This window comes from Brachycentrus maculatus, unplaced genomic scaffold, assembly GCF_059751285.1.
Source record: "Brachycentrus maculatus isolate JH-2025_06_01 unplaced genomic scaffold, ASM5975128v1 h1tg000087l, whole genome shotgun sequence".
Lineage (NCBI taxonomy): Eukaryota > Metazoa > Arthropoda > Insecta > Trichoptera > Brachycentridae > Brachycentrus > Brachycentrus maculatus.
This window is the reverse complement of record NW_028280841.1, coordinates 1,819,295-1,841,870: the sequence shown is the minus strand read 5'-3', so window position 1 is coordinate 1,841,870 and position 22,576 is coordinate 1,819,295. Positions and strand designations below refer to the sequence as shown.

The 22,576-nt window shown below is 32.6% G+C and overlaps 1 protein-coding gene across 4 annotated transcripts in view; it reads right to left on the bottom strand.

Moving 5' to 3' along the window:
- The window catches only part of LOC148310829 (uncharacterized), a 252,951-nt gene that overhangs the window by 21,572 nt on the left and 208,803 nt on the right, over positions 1 to 22,576 (bottom strand). For all 4 annotated transcript variants that reach the window (XM_088257843.1, XM_088257842.1, XM_088257845.1 and 1 more), the window contains exons 7-10: positions 14,070 to 14,188; positions 11,529 to 11,653; positions 10,863 to 11,104; positions 9,983 to 10,342 (exon numbers count right to left, since the gene is read on the bottom strand). In XM_088257843.1, coding sequence (XP_088113969.1) covers positions 9,983 to 10,342; positions 10,863 to 11,104; positions 11,529 to 11,653; positions 14,070 to 14,188 — 846 coding nt within the window. The remainder of the gene's footprint in view (positions 1 to 9,982; positions 10,343 to 10,862; positions 11,105 to 11,528; positions 11,654 to 14,069; positions 14,189 to 22,576) is intronic.

Genomic DNA, 22,576 nt, shown 5'->3' with positions numbered 1-22,576 from the left:
GCTAACAGATCAGTGGCTAGTTGGAATACTGACCTGTTTCGGCCTATTGGGACCCAGTGATCTTCGTGCCTACAACCATCAGCTGTCCAATTATTTCGGCAACAAATATTTGAGCATATACAATACGTAACATTATAACTACACCACCACGTTAGTACAGACAATTTATTGTGATTACAGTACAAATATCTTTGGGTGCAAATCATCCGCATTCAAAAGGTAGTGGTTACCGCATTCGTTTACTTAATTTATTCGGTTAAGCGTGAATTTACTCGGGTCTCATATTTGAAATGAGTGTAAAACTGGACAAATTTATATGTGTATCGAAGATAAAGTCGCCCAATTATAACCATCTACTATTTTTTAAACATCATAAATATCGAATATGACAAGAAAATGTGCACAACTACATATTAAAGCATTATATTATTGCAACATGCTGAATTAACATACTTTAATATTCAATTTTGAATCTTATCCCAGAATTAAGCAATACAATTACCAAATTTATAAACCCATTTAAAATTAATTTAGTAACGATAAGTCCATACAAGAAAAGAGATTTGAATAATTCTCGCCGTTTTAACGATCACCCCCTGCCTGCCTACCCTCATCCGGTTAAAACCATCATCTTTCTAGTTAATTACCATCGTTCTGTATGTATTAAAAACAATTTAACGTTATCCAACGAATAATTTGTAGATTTGATGAACTCTATAATTCGCATTCACATTCTCTACGCTTTTGTTCGTTGAAGATAATCATTTTTACCTTTTGTTGTAGTAGTTATTATTGTATTTTTTTAGATTTGCATAAATTCAATAGACGTAAAATGTAAAAATATCGATTAAATCTTTGAAAATGACAAACTCACCCGATACCTATCCTAAAAATTGGTGCTACAATAGTATATTGAAGACGTAAGATATAACAGGGTTGCGTGTTTTGACTATTTTTCGTTAGGTAACAAAATAATCGTTAGTATCTTTTATAAAAAAAATCAACTAATTGTTTATAACATCGCAAATTGCGAGCAATTCAATTACGTAGAATGATTTATTTCTCCTACTCGCCTTAAATTGGAATAACAGCCCTGTTAGTAGTTTGTATTAGGATTATTACGAAAGTTAAAATATTTAGGTACCATAATAATTTATTCTTCCGTGATAAAAATTAAAAGATTTTCGTAAATTATTCATCGCTTCCATAAATTAAAACTGCTAAAAAGTTCCGACATTAAAACGATCCCTTATTTTTCGAGCGAAAGCGAGAACAGACTTCTTGGCGATAATAATTGAAATTAGAATAAAAATAACAGTCGAGAATGACCGGTCTACTCCTATTATACACATCTTACTACCCTTACTGACTACTATTGTAGTAAACTTAGTGGGTATAGAACTAGGGTGAAAAGAGCAAAGTGCAGGGTGATGGGTATATTTTACATCCAATCTTTACACTCATAATACCACAAGTCGTAATATAGATTTCAAATTGAAGTTGAATTAGCCTTAGTAACTCAATCGACCGATAATTTAATAATTAAATGCATATCTATAATCGATTTGATAAAGTTTTGATAAGACGAAACGCGTCACGATATATATCAGTGTAGGTATTTATATATTTAAATATAAGTAGAATTCAATCAAATAATTATATTTCATTTTGGATACATTACCCAAAAAATCTATAATCGAGATACATGTTTTGAAAAATAACGTTTGTGGTTCGCGAATCTAAGCAATGTACAAGAATTATGTATTATAATACTTGAAACACCAAATTCTTTTAATTATTACATTATTATTATGTTTTTAAAAGGAATTATTTAAAAACTGGTCTTAGGATTGCATTCACGTATAATTGGATGATTCTACCGACGATATTTTTTTATTATCCACTTTGCAAATATTAAGAAATTTATGACAAACTTTATAAAAATAAAATTTTAACTTATTTAAATTCAATGGTTGTGTTATTCTACGTCTTTTGGGTATCTTTGATTTGTTCTTTCCCTTGCACCGAATCGCAGAACAGGTTACGACAAGTATGGTAACCTGTTTGGTATTTACCTATCGTGCGTGTAATGAAAGGGTCGGGGTAGGTGCTCCCCGAGCCCTAGAAGGGGGTAGGTAATGCTGCAGGAATTGATTCTTGCAAGACTTTAGCTAGCCGAAGGTCAAACGTACTTATTTAGGGGTTCGTGACCTCTGCTACAAATAATTATCTACTATGTAATCCCTTGTCCCTTTGAAGGGAAACAATTATCTCTACCGAATATTTTGCTCTTTTATGTATGTATATAATAATGCAATTATAATATTTACAAAATGAACGTTTTACTACGTAAATGATCAAAAAAATCCTTATATTACAGGATTAGACAAACATTAAAAAAAGCAATTTTATATGCATGTATTTGTTATGTTTAGAAATAAGAAAAAAAAAACTTAAAACAGAAAAATAAATTGAAATTCATTTTCATGATAAAAAAAGCTGTACAGGCATAAATAATGTAATTTTATTAAAATTCGCAGAAATATTTACCGATCTTTTTCATATTTACAAAAAAAAAACAATCAGAAGAGTGAAACAGCAAATATTTATTTTTCATATGACAAAGGAAATAAATAGTATAATTAGAAAAACGAGCATCATTAAAAAAATATGTACATGCATGTAGGTTATGTTAAAGATACGAAGGATAAATCTGCGAAAAACTTTGATAGAACTTCCCATTAACCCCCAAAGTAGGAGTTTATTTCAGTTTATGTAATCGCGTCGTAATTTCACACTGCAACGCTAAATAAATCATCTCTCCCCGGAAGGGCTTCCTTTCCTTTCTTCCCTCAATCCTCCGTTCTTCTTCTTCTTCCACTCTTCGCTCTGTCATCCTCCGCTGGAGACAGTAAATCAAGCCCGAGCGGAGAAAACACCATAAAACTTTATTATCCGACATAAATTCGGGCGCCCTATTCCCGTGCTCATAACCTCAACTGATATTCCTACCTTACCTCTTTAGACCCCGGTATCAAACGTCTATACTAATACTTTATAATATTTATTTTTAAAAGAGGGATAAAATCCCACATTGCGAGACCGAGTAAGAAACATCGATATCCGGAGCATGTGTAAGGCGGAGGTGGGGACGACAACGAAGGCGATACTGGAATGAATAAATAAACAGAATGTCAGAAGGCTGACTTCCACGTATCGCCCTTCGAGGAAACCCTGAAGGACGCAGACCCTCAGTCAGATCTCCGAAAAGGTGGAAAGACAGCATCTCAAACAGATCCCTAGGATCTACAAAAATAAGAAGGATAAAAGCTGACTAAATGCAGTAGAAAACCTTTCTCTTAGACGAATGCGCGGCGAAACAATGTATAACAGATGTTCGAATGATGAACTAAGGAAAGAATGCAGTAATGATATGAGCATTATCGAGAAAATTATGAGATGGTTAAGAGACGTGGAACGAATGAGTGAAGAAATAACAGTACCTACAACAAATTTATGAGGCGAATGTAGTTGAACATAGGAGCAGAGGAAGACCCAGGAAAAGGCATGATCAAATATAATATTTCAAATACTTGAAAATCCTGCGGTCAGGTCAGAAGTCAGAATAATCGGCGGGATGTATGAGGAGGTGCATGAATGTGTAAGAAGTAAATATTGTTAGTATATACAGAGGGGTGAGGCATTCAATTCTCTCTATCTACCCCAGCGGGGAAGCGCTGTAATGGTTAGTTAGTTAATTTTTATTTTCTACTACTGCTAGATACAACACGTAGAGATTTACTATTTTGTTTTGCTTTACATGTATTCACAATTGTTATTTTGTTATCTCAATACATTGAACATCGCAGGAATCACATAACAAGTTTGAGTTTGATATATACATAATGAGTTTGAAATAATTCCGTTATGTTAAAAATCAGTTGTTCGGTGTGATTCAATAACACAATCAAAATGAAGCTTATGGGTATTTTACTGTTATTTATTTTTTTTGTTTAACTTTTAGCTCTTTAGGTCTGAAGAGGTTAATGTTTTGTGACGAAGAGGTACCATCCCAGTGTCCCTGACGTCCATTTACTAAATATTGTACCTCTTCTATACATTCTTAACCAGAGAAAAAACGCTAGAATCGAGATAATGTATTAGAGAAGAGAAAAAATAAGGTAAAACCTAGTAGCATTAATATGGCCGTCACGTCAGATGGGCCACTTCCGAACACTTAAGTATCAATTCCAGGTATCTACGGAAAATCAGTATTGGAATAAGGATTTTCATTTCAAGATTGACAGTATACGAAATTATTTTGATTAAAAAGATGTATTTGAAATTCGTAACTTGCGATAAAGTGGGAGACATTAACAAACTACAAATCTAGATTTACTACAGATTATCTTATTTTTTTTAACGCGACAGTCGCATTGTTGTTGGATAAGATAAAAATATAGTAAAAATCTTAGCTTTTGTATGGAAAGAACAATCAGTCAGATAATTCCTAAATCATGCAACGAAATTGATATAATCCATATATTGAAGAACGCTTCTTTTTATTTATTTTTTTGAATATTTGCAAAACAAAAATAATACTGAACACAAAAAGTACTACTACTGAACCTTATCCGTACCCAAAAATACATAAGGCACCGCATCAAATTGATGCAGTACTAATTTAATCGTTTATCAAATAAAAACAACGTGATTAGTCCTGCGCTTCAGGGTAATGTCAAATGAATATTAGGATGAAAAAACACACTTATATTTTTCTCCCTCCTGGAAATTGAACCCAGAACCACCAGCATAGTAGCCAAATTATGCTAATCATTACTATGGAGGCGGACAATATTAATGAAGTCAAAATGAAATTTATAAACTATTGCATTTTTATGTGTTAATTTATTCCTTATATATTCATTATGACTTGCATAATCATGGATTTTAAACAAACAGTTTTTCAAGGTTCTGATTATAATTTATCAAAAAAAAATCAATGTTATAAAACAAGACAATAGGGAATGCAAGATAATTGTAATACCCACAATTTTAAAGGGTGATCTGGTAGTATCGAGTTATTTTAATCTAAATATGTAAAACAAATATTTAAATGTTTCAAAAATGATCGTCATTCTTTCCATTTTTTAATATTTCACGTCGTACAATGTTGTTCCATATTTGACGGAGGCAATGTTTCAAACTGTGGAATAAAAAACAATTCATTTTGATTACAACCTGGAATCGCTCTCGAGACGTAGATCACAACTATTATTAATAACGGGTTTCTTTCTCCTGATGTTAAGTGTGCGCATATAAATCTAATCAACAGAGGTTTTACCCACTATTGTCAAAATGTAGATATAATTAAATGATCAAAATTGAATATAAAGGAAAGAAAATCCTGTTATGACGCCGTGTTAGCGCGCACCGCGCAGGGTTACCGCGCACAGAAGCATTATTATTGCCTGCTGAAATAATATTTTACGACATAAAATACATTAATGGGCTAGTAAATAAATAAATCGGCCTATTTTATACGTAATACATTACTTTGAATAATTCAAATGGATCCGCTTTTATGAGTAATAAAAAGGGTCTCTTTCTGGGGATATTATTTCGCATTATGTTGTACAAGTATGTAGGCGGATGGAAGATGGAAGCTTCCGAATTCTGGTAAGGGCCTTTTATAAAAGTATGTTTCCGCACAAACACACCGTCTCCTTGTCTATAAACCTGCTTAGTGAAAATTCGAGAGCAATTGCTTTATAAGATAATATAAACATCTCGTTATAAATTAGATTTTTTATTTCAAACGTTTCAAAAGCATTCTGGAAATGTATTTGTATGAATACGGTAAAATTGACAATTTAATCAGAGCATACAGGACATTTCTTAAAAAATGGTACTTTAATATTGTTTGCAGGCACAAAATTTGATGATCAAGATTTTATTGTTATTTTTGTTTAAGGTATTTGTCACATTTGGTTCATTTTGGAGTTTGCTTTGTTAGCTATCAATAAGGAAAGTCTTCCTTTATTCCAGAAAATGCAACTTGGGAGGGTGATAAATATTATAATTATCGTTACTTGGAACTACACAGATTTTTTAAAGAGAAAGATTGAATATTTTTATAATGGGAATACAGGAGAAGTGTAGGTTTCGCGAAAGAGAAAGTAATGAAATTTAACGATTGTCTATTTGTTTTAATATGCCGTTCTTTTTACTTGTTCTCACCCAATAGTGCGTTACATTGATACGGTGTTGATTTGATCCTTAATTGCACGAAGGAACTGAACATATAACATAATGCATTATTGCATTAAGCAATTAAGAAATACAATTTCGTTTGATTCAATTACTTGTAGGTACAACATTCTGGCAATCGCCTCGTTTTTTTCAATGATGTTTTACTGAATTGGGTAGTATGAAAGATTTAATTTAATTTGTTGACATTGAGAATGGTAAAATAAATACTTATTTTAATACAATATAAAAGCTTTTATCGACAAAAACATACTCGCGGGGTGCTATGTTCTCTGGACTTATGTAATTTTGTATAAAATACAGCTTAATATAGCCAAGTATTAAAGCGACGGACTATAAATAAAATTTACGGCGCAAATATCAAGCGAAGGAAAACAAAAAATCGAAAACAAAATCCCGATAAACTCGGTGGCCTCGCGGGCGCCAGGAGCCGCGGAGCCGCGGAGCAGCGCGCCGCGCGCCGGGCCCAGGGGACGCGGACGCTCGCCTCCGTATTCGCACAAATATTCAGATTTAAAAAATCATTTGTAGAAGCGGATTCAAACACTTTATGCGCCAATTCAGCTCGATGAATTTCGAAATACAATTCGTTATCAGATAGAATAAGTACGGAGTTCAAAAATGTAGATGTAAAAATCAAAATTTAATTTATGTATGCACTTAAAATATACAAAAATGAATACCAATTTATTTACTAAATCTGAAGAGTATTACCTGGGCTAAAGGCATTACTGTAATAAAATTCAGCCAAGACGTTGTTTTATTATTATTCTTATGTTTAATGTAAATATTTAAATATTAAAATTAATTTATGTGTTGTAAATATGTTATATTTGTAGATTAATAAATGAATCAAAGAAAGTGAATCACCGTTACTTTAAAGTAAAAATAAAAACATTTATTTATCGAAACAATGAATCCATTTCCAACAATATTTATTTAAAAAAAATCCCTAATATGTTTTTTTGGATATTGGTTTTAAGTATGCTTTTTATCGTAATAATATATAATTTTTCCCTGCTGTCTTCTAGCGAGCACCTAACCCAACGTTTACGGTAGATATTCTGAGATTCCATTACGTGTACGGTATAGCCCTCCATATTACCCGCTCGCGCGTATCGATACAGAACATAGCGTACCGGGATACCATATAGTGGGACAAGCCCCATACAATGAGGAGAGCTTCTCCGGCAGATTTGTCGGGACGAGGGTGCGCCGTGGATAGAAGTGGCCATCAGCATGTCGGATATTGGCGGGAAGTTATTCCAGAAGCCAATATGGCCGTCGCCGCCGTACTATTGCTCACTAGGGCGGGACAAAGAAATGGGATTTCGGGATTTTATGCCACGACTCGATTGGACACTTCAACACCCTCATAGACCCACATTTGAGTACGCCTTTCAAAAAATCCTATCGCTTTCGGGAACATTTGGCTCGGAGAATTGCAGATACCCGTGAAATAATATTATTTTAAGTGTCTGTATAGTACACATACTCGTATGTGTACATGAATAGTATTGTGGAGTTTTCAACTAAACAGAATAAATTTTCAGCTACCCAAAAAATGCATATAAATTATCATTACAATTACGGTTATTTAAATACAATGATAGTCTTTGAATATTCCAATTCACAATCTAATTAGAATTATTATTTATTTAAATATAAACTTTGTACTGTAAAAATTAAAGTACAAACGATATTAAAAATTCAAAGTATATGGTTATTCAAAGAAGGATCTCAGTATAATAGAAGAAACACTTCTATCTGTAACAAATTTATATTATTATCTTAACATAAATGAACAAGTTTTTAATGAGAGGGAAATATATGACTAATAATTGACTGTTATAACAGATCTCTTTACAGACTATGCAATATTCAGCATTCCACGCATCATTCCCAACTTTACTACATTAAGTATTTCAATTATTATTTGATCATTTTCACCAGATCGTCAATACCTAGGTTTTCACGTCATGTTCCCATCTCAATAAAAAAATCATTCTTGTTGAGATATTAATAAAGTCTTTATATAAATAGCTCTTAAGTAGTTTCACTCAAAATATTGTGATCTTTTATGTGTGTTTACAGAATCTAGAATCGAGCGCATATATTACGTGTGTCCATTTATAGTAACAGAACGTGCTCAGAATAATCACGTCACAACCCGCTAAGACGAACCCGTAGAAATATAAATATGATGGAAGTATTATACGAATTATGTAGAATGTGATAAGTAAGGACTTCAGGTTTATTTGTTCTTCTTAATGCTTTTTCAGCAAAAGAATCTCGTCGAAGAAATCGGTTGATAAAACATCTTCCTTCCCTCTTTGCTCACCGCCCGTCCGGAATACGTGTCCCGCTTCTCCCTTCCGCCGCTCCATACTGCCGTGAATATCCTCCGCCGTGTGTGTTTTATTCCCCGTCCTATTTATTCAATCTCAACATGTAATCCGCACAACACAGGTGCGCCATCTATGCGAATATTGTCACCCATATCGTCGGGGTAGCGACACGTTTGTACGGCAATAGAATATGTAGGTATTGGGGCAAGTACTCTGCGAATTTTCAATCCAATCTGCTGCGCAATTTAGAGCTGTGTTTTTGTATAATACAACACACAATTCGCGACAGATTCTTATCCAGAAAGGTCACGATACGATATCTCGCATCGCACATTCTGAGGGGTTGGGAAATATACGTAAACAGAACCCGTCCAGAAAATGCTAAAACTATGATAGCAACAAGGCTCATGCGTGAATTATCCACAAAATATTGCTGTATTTAGTTCACTATTTTAACAAAAATAATAACAAATTCACTTAATTAAGATGGCATGCATTATTTTATAAAAAAATCACACATTTCATTTATACAACGACAAAGCGACGACTAAAAGAGCCAAATATATATATTTTTTCAATTTCAAAATAACACTTATATCCGAATTTTGGTAGTGAGTCAACCCATCTCTTTCAGTTAAATGGTGTCATCATACATAGGTTTAATTAATAAATAATGAATTTATTATGTATAATTAGCAGAAATTGACTGACACTGTTTTAGCTGCTGGTCATGTTTAAACCCGCTTCAAAAAAATAAAAAATAAAAACAGTCACTTCGTTTTTTTTTAAATTTTATTGTGCCTAATATTTTTGCACAAAGTGTTAAGTAATTAAGTAAGTAATAAAAGTTTTGTTTTTTTTTTAAAACTTAAATCCTGTTGATTTTAAATATATAAGTATTACCTTTATATTACGTTACTATATTTTTTAAACATCTTAAAGGTACGTTCGATAGCCATGCGACCCTAACAGACCCAAGTCTAGTACTAGATGCAACATATTTGACAAGATAGTCTGCCACTACTGAATGAAATGTTAAGCTTAACTTTCATTTGGTTTAGTCCAATAATAAATAATATGTAATATAATATCACAGCGAAGCACCCGTGAGGTTATATTTTACGAAAATGGCACTGTATAAATTTTCCAAAATTATTATTTTTATGAAAATACTGAGGTAATACGAAAATACCGAATAACTAATCATTCAGCCCTTCTCAAAGATGATAAGTCTTGTCTCTCCAGCTAGTCTCTGCAACAATACGGTTGTGGATGGACTTATCCTGGATTGACAGGGTATAATTTTGTGTATTTTTATCTGATGATGCACTACTTGAAGTGTTATATCAAATAAATAATCGTACCTGCATGTTCCACGTTCTAGGCGGCCGCTGCAGAGCGAAAGGTCTGTGCGGTCTCGGTGGAGAGTTTCCTTCTTCCTTGACCACTGGCGGCTTGGTGCCCCCCGCGGGCCGCGGCTGCTGGTTGGGTGGCGCGACTCTCCCCACTCCCGCCGAGCTGCCCCCACCGCTGCCCCCACCGCTGCCCCCACCACTGCCCCCACCACTGCCCGCGGAGCGGGGGGCAGCCTGCTTGCTGGATCCGCCGTGCGCGCTGTGTCCAGTCGAGGCCCGCGCGGGGGAGGCGTTGGTACTGCCGCTGCGTGAGGGTCCGTTGGGCGCCCGCTGGTGGCCAGGGGATGATTCACTGCTTGGCTTAGAGGACTGTTGAAAATGTAAATTTTGACATAGTTCCTTTCATAATATTTTCATATTTATTGTCAATGCTTTCGATAAAAACCTAAATATCTAAGTTGTTCATGCAAGGTAAGGTAAAAATAATCTAAGGAATGATTGATATGAAAAGAGTGTCACATTCATGATTCTAAACCATCTCCGACAAATTTCAGAATCCAAATAATAATAATATATGAAACCTGCCGTTGATAGGAGATATTAGATGGCTGGATTTAGATTAAAATTTTTACTTCGAATTCATTGGACTGCTATACATACCAATGCGCAATGGTTTGAAATATTTATTCTTATTTAGAATGTGGTCTAATTTAAGAAGTACCACAGAATGTGAGGCAAAAGTAAATGTTACGGTAAAAAGAAGTTAAAGAAATATGAGAAAAAAAATCAACACGTTAGAACAATTTTAAAGATTCAGAGAAGGTTTTGTAAAAAAGGGTGACAAACAATTTTCGTTGTTTAGAATTTTTCTCTAAAATTGTATCCAAACCTTATGGGACGGTAGTGGACTGTTTCCTTTGGGACTGCCTCCTTTGGAGCTAGCTGGACTGCTCCCGCCTTCCTTACTCCCCGCCGCGGCTCCGGTCGCCGCGGCAGCCGCTCCGGTCCCCCCTCCACTCCCCGTGCTCCCCCCGCTTCCCGCACTACCCGCGCTCCCCGCGCTCCCCGCACTTCCGCCCCCGGCGAACTGGATGCAAGATCCGCCTTGAGGAGATGAAGCGTTGCCTGATGCTAACAAACAAAAAAAATGTTTAAAAACAAAATTCCAGTATCTTCAATATTTTTTTGATATAAAAAAACATGACAAATAAGCTGTAGAAAAATAAGTTCATGGAATTGAAGATATCGGGAACAAAAACATTTCCAAAGGATCCTTTTTTCAGGTATATATTATTGTCACTTGAAAACGTAAATACTTCTTAAAGAGTTATATAATCAGTTCAGTGTACTATTGTAGATCACGACAATAAGTTTTCAGTTAAATTGTATGCAAGTTAGTCGACGTCCAAAAAATAATTATTTTAAGGATCCGCACTTAATATAAGTACAGTATTTCAACTGGTGTAAAGATAACATTTAGATTTAGACGATTGCGGTTTTTGGTACCATACTATAAACTTTGTTTTGGTAAGACTATAAAAGGTTGCGCAAGTACCTGGTGCTCCATGATGATTCTCCGCATGCCTCCGAAGAGACCTGGCATCACAGTATGACTTTCCACAGCCCTCAGCTCTACACTCGAATGGTTTCTTGTTGCGATGAGTCAACATGTGTCCGTTACTGAAAACAAACAAACAACACTCTTACATACTTTATAATTTATATCCCTTTGATTCAGCAACTTTTATTGCTTTTCTTTTAATTAATGTATAACAAATAATGTTTGGGTATATAAATCGATGCAATGGATTGTGTATCATATATCATTTAAAAGCCATACCAAAGTTTAGTAAAATTTTACAATATGAGTTATGTTTCAAGGAATACTCATACAATGAGACTATAGATCTATTAATTTTTTTAAATTTATTTTTTACTTAATATATACCACTATTTCTTCAAACCTGTTGTAACATATGTTTTGATGCATTCCACATCATTTTCAAACACCGTACGGTGTTTGAAAATGGATAGATTATACCACAAATTGACTGCCGAATCAATTAATGAAACCATTATATTATATACTATAAACAAGAAATTGAATAATACGAATAATAAAAAAAATAATCATACAAAGTATCAACTTCGAAGAGTCCGGACCAAGCTACTCGTAAATATACCTGTAAAACTATTGATCTATAAAAATGTGTAGTTAACAAGCTGAACTCAAATATTAGGAAAAAGCTATTGTATAAAAACAAACTGAAATAAAGTTAAGCAAACTGGGCACAGGAATGAAAAATAAAATAGAGATCAAAGCGACGCAGTGGGAACGTAATGTATTTACTTTACGAAATCCATTCAATTTTCGGAATCGGGTTGTAATTCTACGGGCGAACTGTTAAATCCTTCTAACCCAGTCATGCACAACTCGTAGTCCGCGGGCCGCGTATGGCTCATCTTATAGAATTCAAAAAAAACAATTGAGACTATTCAAAAAATATATACTAATAATATATGTAATAATATTTTCACATGCTCATTAATTTGCAACGATAAAAGTTTGATATTTATTTGACGGTTAGAGTATTTTTATGTTTGTCATTGTAGAATAAATTTATATTTTTTGTGTTACACGTAATTCTCTATTAGGTCTATTCTATAAAAGAAGTTAACGATTATTTTTAACATAACAAAAAAATAGTAGAGATATGCAATACCTACTGATATGTTACTCATATTTAAGCTGTCATTGTGCTATATATGTATTTTCGCAATTTTCACATTTATCTAAATATTTTTAACTGTCTAAAAATGGTCATAAAAACGTAAATAAATAATTATTATTTTGACTAAATATAAAAAACATAAAAAAAACAATGTGACGAATAAAAACATAGAGAAAATACCAATTTATAAAGTTATCTTCAATTTCTACTGACTGTCGTTGAAAATTTCACTAAACGAAGCGAAACAGATTGGATTAATATGAACATTATACTCAAAACGATGGTAATACAAAAGTTTTGATTTAACGTGATGAGGGTAGGATACAGGAATGAGAATAGGTTTATCTTCTGTTTATATGGATTTTTTCAATACCACTTTAGGGACGCTCAGTACTTAAGTAGGTAATTGTAGTATTAATTTTTCATAAATGTTCCTAATAAACACTAGATCATATTTTACTGTACTTTAAATGCTTCTTTTCGATTACTTTAAACCTTTGTTCTCCTATTTATATAACACAGAATAATATGTAAGTTATAATTAATATTAATGCAAAAAATCAATTTTGAAAAATAGAAGTTCACTTATGGAAAATGTGGAACTTTGCGTAATTATTGAAAATGTTGTGCACCACTGCCAACATCTAACGAGAGGAGAATAATTGCATTAAACTTGCGAGGCAAATGCAAATATTTAGTAATTGCATTTGAAGCTTGGATATTTTTATACGTCATATAATATTTGTACGTATCTCTCAAAATAGAGCGTCTTTCAGCTTGATTAATGGTGTTACTCTCTCAGAAAGTGTATGGGAAGATGACATTAATGTATTTATCCAGAAGAGAGGCTGAAAAAATCCAATACTCGTAAGCTTCCAAAGGAATTTATTTATGTTAATCCACTTTTTGTAGGCGGCCTCGTTCTTAACAAAGGGATGATGGATGATAAAATTACACAGAGTTAGATCTCATACAAAATAGATAAATAACACAAAATAGGCAAAAGATGGAGGGCGGGAGGAAAGAGAACACACAAAAGTGACAATAAGATCCAATATACAATAAAACACTTCTCATTTTATTTATGGCAATATATTACTTACTTCTTTAATATGACTTTGAAAAATCGATATTTTAAAATAGGGAGATGTTATCGCCTTCTAGTTTTATTGACCGCAATATTCGACAAAAAAAAATAGTACATTTTCTAAATACGTACATCGTACATTGGCGGTCACTAACTGACATTTAAGCTAACTTTGCAATGACTGATCATAGATGCGATTGAAAGAATTTTGTTTAAAAAAAACATAATTTCATCATTTACTATCATTAAAAAAATGAAGATTGGTAAGTTAACTTACAGGTGGTCTTGTCTTTTGAAGGCTTTGGCACAGACGGGACAGCCGTACTTCCTCTCGTCACTGTGAGTTAGTTTGTGCTTGGCGAGTGCTGAGGCGTTCCCGAAGATCTTGTTGCAAACCTACAACAAAATTAATTCCAAACTATAGTATTATTCCTCAATAAGTATTATTTTATTTCAGCGGAAACATTGTTTCCGGGTTTCTTTGTAAGATTATTTTTAAGCAATTTTCCCATGAATGATAATGATATTTATGTTTTCACAATAAAAAGAAAAATAAAAACGTTTTATGTCACGCAGTTCAAAACTCATTTTTCATTGATTATATAGTCTTATATCATTAAAATTGTGTTTAATTGAGTAGTAAAAATCCAAAGAATACATTCGAAATTTCATATTTTGAACAGCTTTTCCTTCCACACATCGAATCTGAGAACTAATGTTTCCTTGGCAGTGCCAGCAATACAAATGAGAAAAGCTTCCCAAAAAACTCTCGATCTAGTAACTTTAGCATTTTTATACGGGAAGAAAATTTAATTCGTTTACATTAAATTTTTTGGACGTAATCCAATCACTATACTGATTACAAAACTATTTGAATTCCTTGACTTTTTTCGGTTCTATTCAGCGTGTATGGCTTATAAAAGGACCCCAGGCGATATCTTGCAAGAAACTCGCTTGCACAACTCAGATTCAAACTGTGGGCTTCGAGTCATCATATTACAGACTATGAGATTCTCTGCCTAATGTAAAAATGATGTTTGTGTGAAAGCACTAATATTTTAAACTCATTTTTTCAGGTAAAAAAAGCTTCAGTATCTAATGAAAACATTTTAAAAATACATTAAGAATGCGAATAAACACAAGAATGCCTTAAATAATAAGGCAGGGGAAAGAATTGTGCCTACCTAATAACTTGAATTCGTGCAAAATAAAGAGCCTGTAGGTATTTTTACCGGCGGAAAATTTAATGTTTCACCGAAGCGTGGGGTGACTTTGAAGGCTTTCATTACAGCATTAATTAAATTAAATTTATTTTAATCTGCAGGGAAGGATACTCCTCCTCACTCCCCTCCCTTAACCTACCCCTAGCCCTCGCCCCTCAGAGTATCCAGAATAGAAATGATCAAACAGAAAGCTATTCCGTTGCGTTTACTCCATCTTCTCGTTGTCTCCCAATGTTTGTATTTCAAAATTGTCTATTTGTACAATAAAATAATATTCCGCTTCGAATCTCAGAAGGTTTATATTTCGACTTTATGTTTTCAAATTTATATTTTGTATAAATTGAGATTGTTGGGTTTGGTTTATGTAACGATTAAAAATACTGGTGAGTATTATAATTTAATATTCTTCTTTAAAAGGGTCAAAAATTACAAGCGAGTAATTTTCCAAGAAAGCTAGAAATATCTCCCCTTTATAATACAAAACAATTATGCCCTGTTTATTTATTATGGTGAAGTAAATTTTACATAAAACAAAAACATGTGAAAGTAAAAGATTTATAAGTATAGTTTTACATAATAGAAAAAGTAGTAAAATGCTGCTAATATTCGTGACTCAACTAATTACAAAGATGTATAAAATAGAATCTTTAACTCATTTACAGTCGGTAAAGGTATTTTCGCGAAGTGCAGTAAGATTTATGATGAAGAACTATAAATGTGTTAAAATGGTGTTATTTTTAAAAAGTTAAAATAAATTGAAAGTAAATATATAAGTAGGCGTTAGTGGCAATTGAACGTATGGTAGGTATCAGGTTGTAAGACCCGTAAATGCTCTGACTACTAATTTTCCTTGTTTTTAAACTTCCTACCCAGGCATGTATTCCAAGTTGAGTTGAATTTTTGACATCAATTTTCGGGTATCAATAAACAGTTAGATCGCTCTTCATACCATAAATATAATCGTGGTAAGTGGGTAAGCAATTCACCATTCCAATAATAATAGCAAAAGTTCTGTAACTTAATAATCGCAATCTGTCAATAACTTAATTAATTACGAAATCGAAAGTGAAAACAAAATCTTCTTTACGTAGTGGAATTTGCCGACGTCATTATTTTGACGGAATTCGAGAGGGTGGTTTTCGTTTCAGTAAATTCAGCAACCCTCATATTTCATACTGTAGCTGCATTGTCATCCTAACCCTTGCAAAATTAGGTGTCACATAAGTAATGAGTTACAGAAAAAAATCATGCTCTACATCAATTATTCGATTTTTTAAAAAGGTTTAAAATCCAATAAAATTTAACATTTAATTTTACTTCAGTAATGGTGTAAAACCTTATTTTTATAGAAAATTCAAGGTAACAAATTATGTTCAGTACATTATGTACCGAGATATATTATATTATTGGTAGTTTACTCATTCATCCATTGAATAAGCAGTTAGATAGGGTAGACGTCATTGTGATTGAGTTTGCAATTTGAGTAAAGCGTTTAGAACAAAGCACATTAATCCCTCATAAATGATTACCGACACAGCTTGTCGATTTTAGTATAATTGGGTATAAAACACATACATACGCGCATAATATGTATTTATATTTAACACATTGACACATACAAACATCACACTCGAGACGGATCAACTTAAGAGTGGAATAAGTCAATAATTACAATTTATTGAGTTGCATACTATAAAATCATAGGTTTAACTAATGATTGAGTTTGACCAAAAATTTTATTATTAATTTAAAAATTTCCTTTGATAGACAATAAGGCTGTTTGCAAATATAACAATTCTTGTTATTTTAAAAAACTTTATTCTCACAGTTTTACTTAACTTAAATGTACTTACTAGTATTCGTAGAATACAAATTTCATATTGTTGTTTGACATCTATGTATATTTTTCGTAAATATTATTATATCAAAAATGCAAACTTTGAAGAAAAACAATCTTATTTTTACGTACAAAACAAATTAATCAAAATTAACTTTCTCTCAATCCTCCTTGGAATGGATTACCTATATTTCAATGTAATATATATTGAACTAAGTTTTCCAGTTTTTTGGTTAAATCAGCTGTGTATTGATACTGTTTCAAATCACATTGGAGCGTACATAATCTAACATTTTCAAAATCAGAAAAAATCATGGTTTTGCATTTAAAAATAAAAAAGTTGATACCCTTTTCGACAAAAGGTATATTACTTTTTGCCAGTTAAATCCTATTATAGATTATTATACACTCATATACAGAGGTAGAAATTAATTAATTGTTTGATCGAATTCAAAAGCAGGCATATCCTTTATACGAGTACATTCCGTGAAAGGGTAGCTTTAAGTTACTGACACACACGAGTACATACGAGATACGCTCTATAAGATGTTAGATCTATGAGAAACATAGTTTTCAATACATATTTTAGGATGAAGCGAGCAAATGACGATTCATTGGGCTAGACTTTGCATGCTTCGGGAGATTTTAAATGCCTATTTATTTTACAATGTATCAAGTTCCAGCCGCCCAGAACGTCCGATGCTAATGTCGTTGGTAGTTCTCACCTGAACTACAATACACAAGCCTGACTTGGGAAAACACAAAGGAACTGACAGAAGAACCTCCACTTAGCGGAAATCCTCTACACTTTGTTCCACACACACAGGAAGCTGATATAATGTTTTTTATGGTTATAATTTATTGATGTATACGTCTCTCAATAAAATATTAGGTATTTATTTTGCTTATTGTTTGCTCATTTGTTGAAAGTTAAAAAAAAACGTTACTGCAAATTCATTAAAAAAATGGAAATAAAAAGTTTGTGTTATTTATTTGATTCTTTCTTGAAAACATTCTCGCTTATCTAATTTTACAAAAACATTTTATGAAAAAATAATTCATTCAATTTCATATTCAATTTCAATATGAAAAAATAAAATCAACGTTATCTCGCTTTTAAAATAATTATTAGACCCTTGATTCGAGAAACAGAAATCTTTCTCAAGATAATCCAATTACCGGACAGGATATTAGTTCAGGTTCCGGAAAATATTCCTTCGGAAAAATGTTCCTTATCGAGGGTCTCGTGTATAGTTGTCGGTACGGAAGGAAGCAGTGCTTGATTTGATCCCTCGCCTCCGTATACAAGATAAGCTCTGTGAAATAACAAAGGGTCTGCGATGCAATTGTTACACTTGTATTGTAGCCGGGTTACTTGTGATACCTCATCTCCGATGTTGCAGAAATGCAACTAATAATAGGATCATGTTGCACACAAACAAAGTATTGGTTACATTGCTCGTACAACAACTTACGTGCAGTATAAACCGTAACTATAATAACACACGAAACAATTTCACTGGCAATATAATTTAATTACGCTTCGAAACAATATCGACGAAGATAGTTAATATTTCAACTATTTGTTTTTACTCAAACTTAGTCCAATTATTTAGAAAAATATTGTACACAATAAAAATATTTTCCTGCATTCAGAATACCGCATAATTTGTTTTCTTCTTATTCTAATAGTTATTCCAGCTAATATACTTTCATAAAATTAGAGAATTTGTTTCAAACACCTTAAAATCTGTAATATAAGTATTAAATGATAATAAAAGTTTTCGCAGTCACGTGGTAAGTACGTAAATTTGGTATAATCTGAGAGACTTCTTTCAATGAATAAAATAAAAATCATTTACCGGAAATCGTTATTACATTATTTATTAATAGTCCAATGGCATACTTTTATCCCCTATCACAGTCGCCCTCCCTTGTGTGGCCTCGGGGTGGACTTACGGACTTAATTATGTTTCAGTATTATATTTAATTTTTGTTTTCTGCAATATGTACTTCCTGGTTAGGTTTAGAAACAAGACTTCAATGAATTTGCCGCAGGATCTGAGAATGGGAAAAACCGAGAAAACGGCAAATCAAAAAAATAATCATATGGATTAGCATTATAGTAATACCCCGAGTCAGGTAACTATTAAGTTTATGAGTCCGTTAAGAAACCATATTGATAAGTCAAATTCTGTATCACTCAAGTGATATTTTATATCTGCCTGGATTAGTACTTTAAACGCAGGAATGATCAAATTGCCTTTTTGAGAACAAAATAATACCGAAAATCTTTGCAATTATACTATCTGTCTTGAAAATTTATTTTGATCAATAAGAAAGAAAACGAAATTGCCATTTTTAAATCTTAAAAGATCATTCGGTTCAATATATTATTTGAATTGGTACCCAAGTATTAACATACCTATAGTAATATGCCTCCTGCAGTCTTAAGCATTAACCATTTACTTCATACTCTTCGTGTTTGTACAAACTAAAGACAACATTAAAATGCAAAGCAATATGGAAAAAAACATTATGCTTCATTAAAAAAATACCAAATAAATTATTCAAATAAGTTATATGTACAAGTTGACTTCTGCCATTCGTACAATTATTTTTATTATTTGTGATAACCTCGAATTGGCTCTTCTCTTACTGTTATTTTTACTTAGTTTTGTATTTACTGTTGGTTTTCCTAAGGCAAGTAAAAAAAAGAGCATTCACATTGATATATGAGATTGTATTCGATCGTAATAAACATATTATCTAGAACCTAATTGGATTATATTGAGACCTAATTTCAGGAAGACCTTTACAATTGACAGATTATCTGCCAATTATATATCCAATAATCCCCAATTACATTAATTATACATATATAAATTAAAGTACAATACAAAAAAAATATTATTATAACCCTTATCCGCACCTAATGGTGCATAGGGCACTGCATCAAATTGACGCAGTGTTATCTTGATCATTATTTACATGAAGGCAAGATGATCGCTCATGCGCTTCAGGAACCAGTCCACGGTAATAGTAAATAAATATTACAGTGTTAAATCGCTAATATTTATTTTAACCCCCCCTTGGGAATCGAACCCGGGACCTCCATCACGGTAGCTAAACACGCTGACCATTACACCACGGAGGCGGACAAATATACAATTGTATATCGTCTCAACTCAAATAAACCTTATGACCTAAGCATTTGGAATTAGTTTACTTGTATCCAAGTTACACAAGTTAGTACGAGCACGTTTATGGAATTCCAAGTGATGGCTGCTATTCTCCTATTACTACTCACTATACCTCTTCCGTTCCCGTTTCCTTTACCATATATCATAAAGTGTCCTTAATTTACGACAGCTTCAATCTGAAACCCAAGACGTGTCATTGTATAATTAGACATCAATTTTAAACATCACGTCAATATGATGTGGTGCCTTGAAACCGGTAGCTATCCATATAGTAATGAAGATACCCATTTTTTTAAAAGTAGAAAATAGAAGAAGAGGTAAAATTATACATATTTGAACTTTTTATTTTTCACTTAAAATCAATTCTCAGACAATTTCACATCAGTTTTGGTATTATTTGTTGATAAAAAATCAAATACGTACATTGGAAAATATATAAATATAATTTTATATTTTCGCAGTGGAATATCTGATGTGTGATTTCGCAACTATGTAATCTCTCTAAGTGATTGCCTGAACAGGGACGATACGATGAATACTTTCGTATTGGCCCTAATACGTTGCGTACCTGTGTACCACAGACAGGTACGAGGTGGAGCCTGCCTACGCGAACTGTTGTGCTGAGGTAACACGACTAAAGGATTACACGCCAGATTAGACTTACCATTAGACTGAGTCTTGAGACACTAATTGAACGGAATTATTATTAATATGTACTTAAGTGCTTCGCTGATTTATCCAAACTCTACAACTAGTTTAAGGAACGATCCATAATCCTACCGAGCCCATTTATAGTACCTCTTATACTCCTAATACAACACCCATATACATAAGATGAGTAATCCTAGTACCTGTCGTGATAAAAATAATATATTTTTCACAGACATTTCAATGTGAACTATCTTTAATTAAAATTATAAATGTACAAAAATACAAAAAATAACCATTTACAATTTCGGAATTCAAAACAAAAGTAATATAATATTCAAAACAAAAATTGCGCGCGAGAAGACGTCCGACCTCTAGTGCGGCCTTTCGCGTTCTGAATATCAACGTTTGAGCCTCAACCTTTATTTTTTAACAGTTATTTCTTTTGATTGTTTAAATTCATACTGTTAAAAAAGCTATAAGTTTATTGCTTACTGAAGAACAAAATTAGCTAAGTAAAAAATACGATACCAGAATAACAACGAAATTGACTTGTATGCGATTAAGGATAGATCTCCACTCAGGTGAAGACTTAAGAAATACTAATTTAGGTACCTACGGATCAAGTATTTAAATATGAATATTTTGAATTGGGGACTCCAAATGAAATCATATGATTTATGAGATTATAAGAAGATTTAAACATTATTTCATCAAAGGCTTTTGAAGTACGAAATGGTTTATTATTAGATATAAGGACTGTTTTTGAACTTTTCAACAAATAAGCATTCAAAATATCTTTTATGTGGTATTCGAGGATAAACCTACATGAAAAGTAATAAATTAATTTCTAAACTATGGATTTAAAAACAAGGATTTAGACATACCCAAAATGTTGTGAAAAACTATGGAACTAATTTTCAATATAAGAAGAATTAAAATAGAAAAATATTTTATTATTTGCATGAAATGTTATGTACAAACCATTCTTTTGACAAAAATGAGTAAAAAAAACATAAATAAATATATTTACATATTATATACAAGAGGCTAACGATTATTTAAAAAAAAACGCAATACAAATAGGATGGGTACTGAGCGGCAGTAATTTAGTAGAAAAATTACGATTTTCGATGTAAGGGGATAGGATTCGCCTATTTTTGTATGGGATCTTCATTATAATATCAAGTATTAATGGGATTTTTAAATAGGGTCATGACCCTAAAGTCGTGTCTTGAGCGTTTAGCTTCTATTTAGAGACTTGTATTTATATCCTTAATTTTTATTCAAATATATTTTCAAAAACAAAAATATAATTTACGATGTTTGGTTAAAAGATGCTTCAAAAATGCCAGCATAAAAATTCTAACAATAATTTTAGAGTGTTTAAATACATAAATACGGACGTACGCTTCTGTACTGAGTACGGGTATGTAACTTCGAATGTCCTAACCCTTGATGCTATTCTTCTTTTTCTACCTTACTATTGCTTCTCCGTTTTCTTTACCATCTCGAGTTTCAATTACGTCAAGTTTATTCCAATCCAAGATAAACAACCCCAGGACTGGAAATAATACCGTGTCAGATAAAGTGCCCTACGCACCATCTAGGTAATGAAATAAATTTCTTTAGGCGTGACATCTATTTAACCTAAAAAATATATTACTCCTCACATACAGTGAAGTTTGAATCTTTTAGGCATAAGAAATAATAATTGAATTATTTGTGACGAATGAAGGTTAATTTGAGCCCACGCGAATTGATGCTCCTGTAAAATGAGTATAAATGTCTCCCTCGGAGCCTTCCCTTTTGCATTTATAATCAACCTTTAAATCAAATTAGTTCGTTTACGGAACATATCGCTATGTGTATA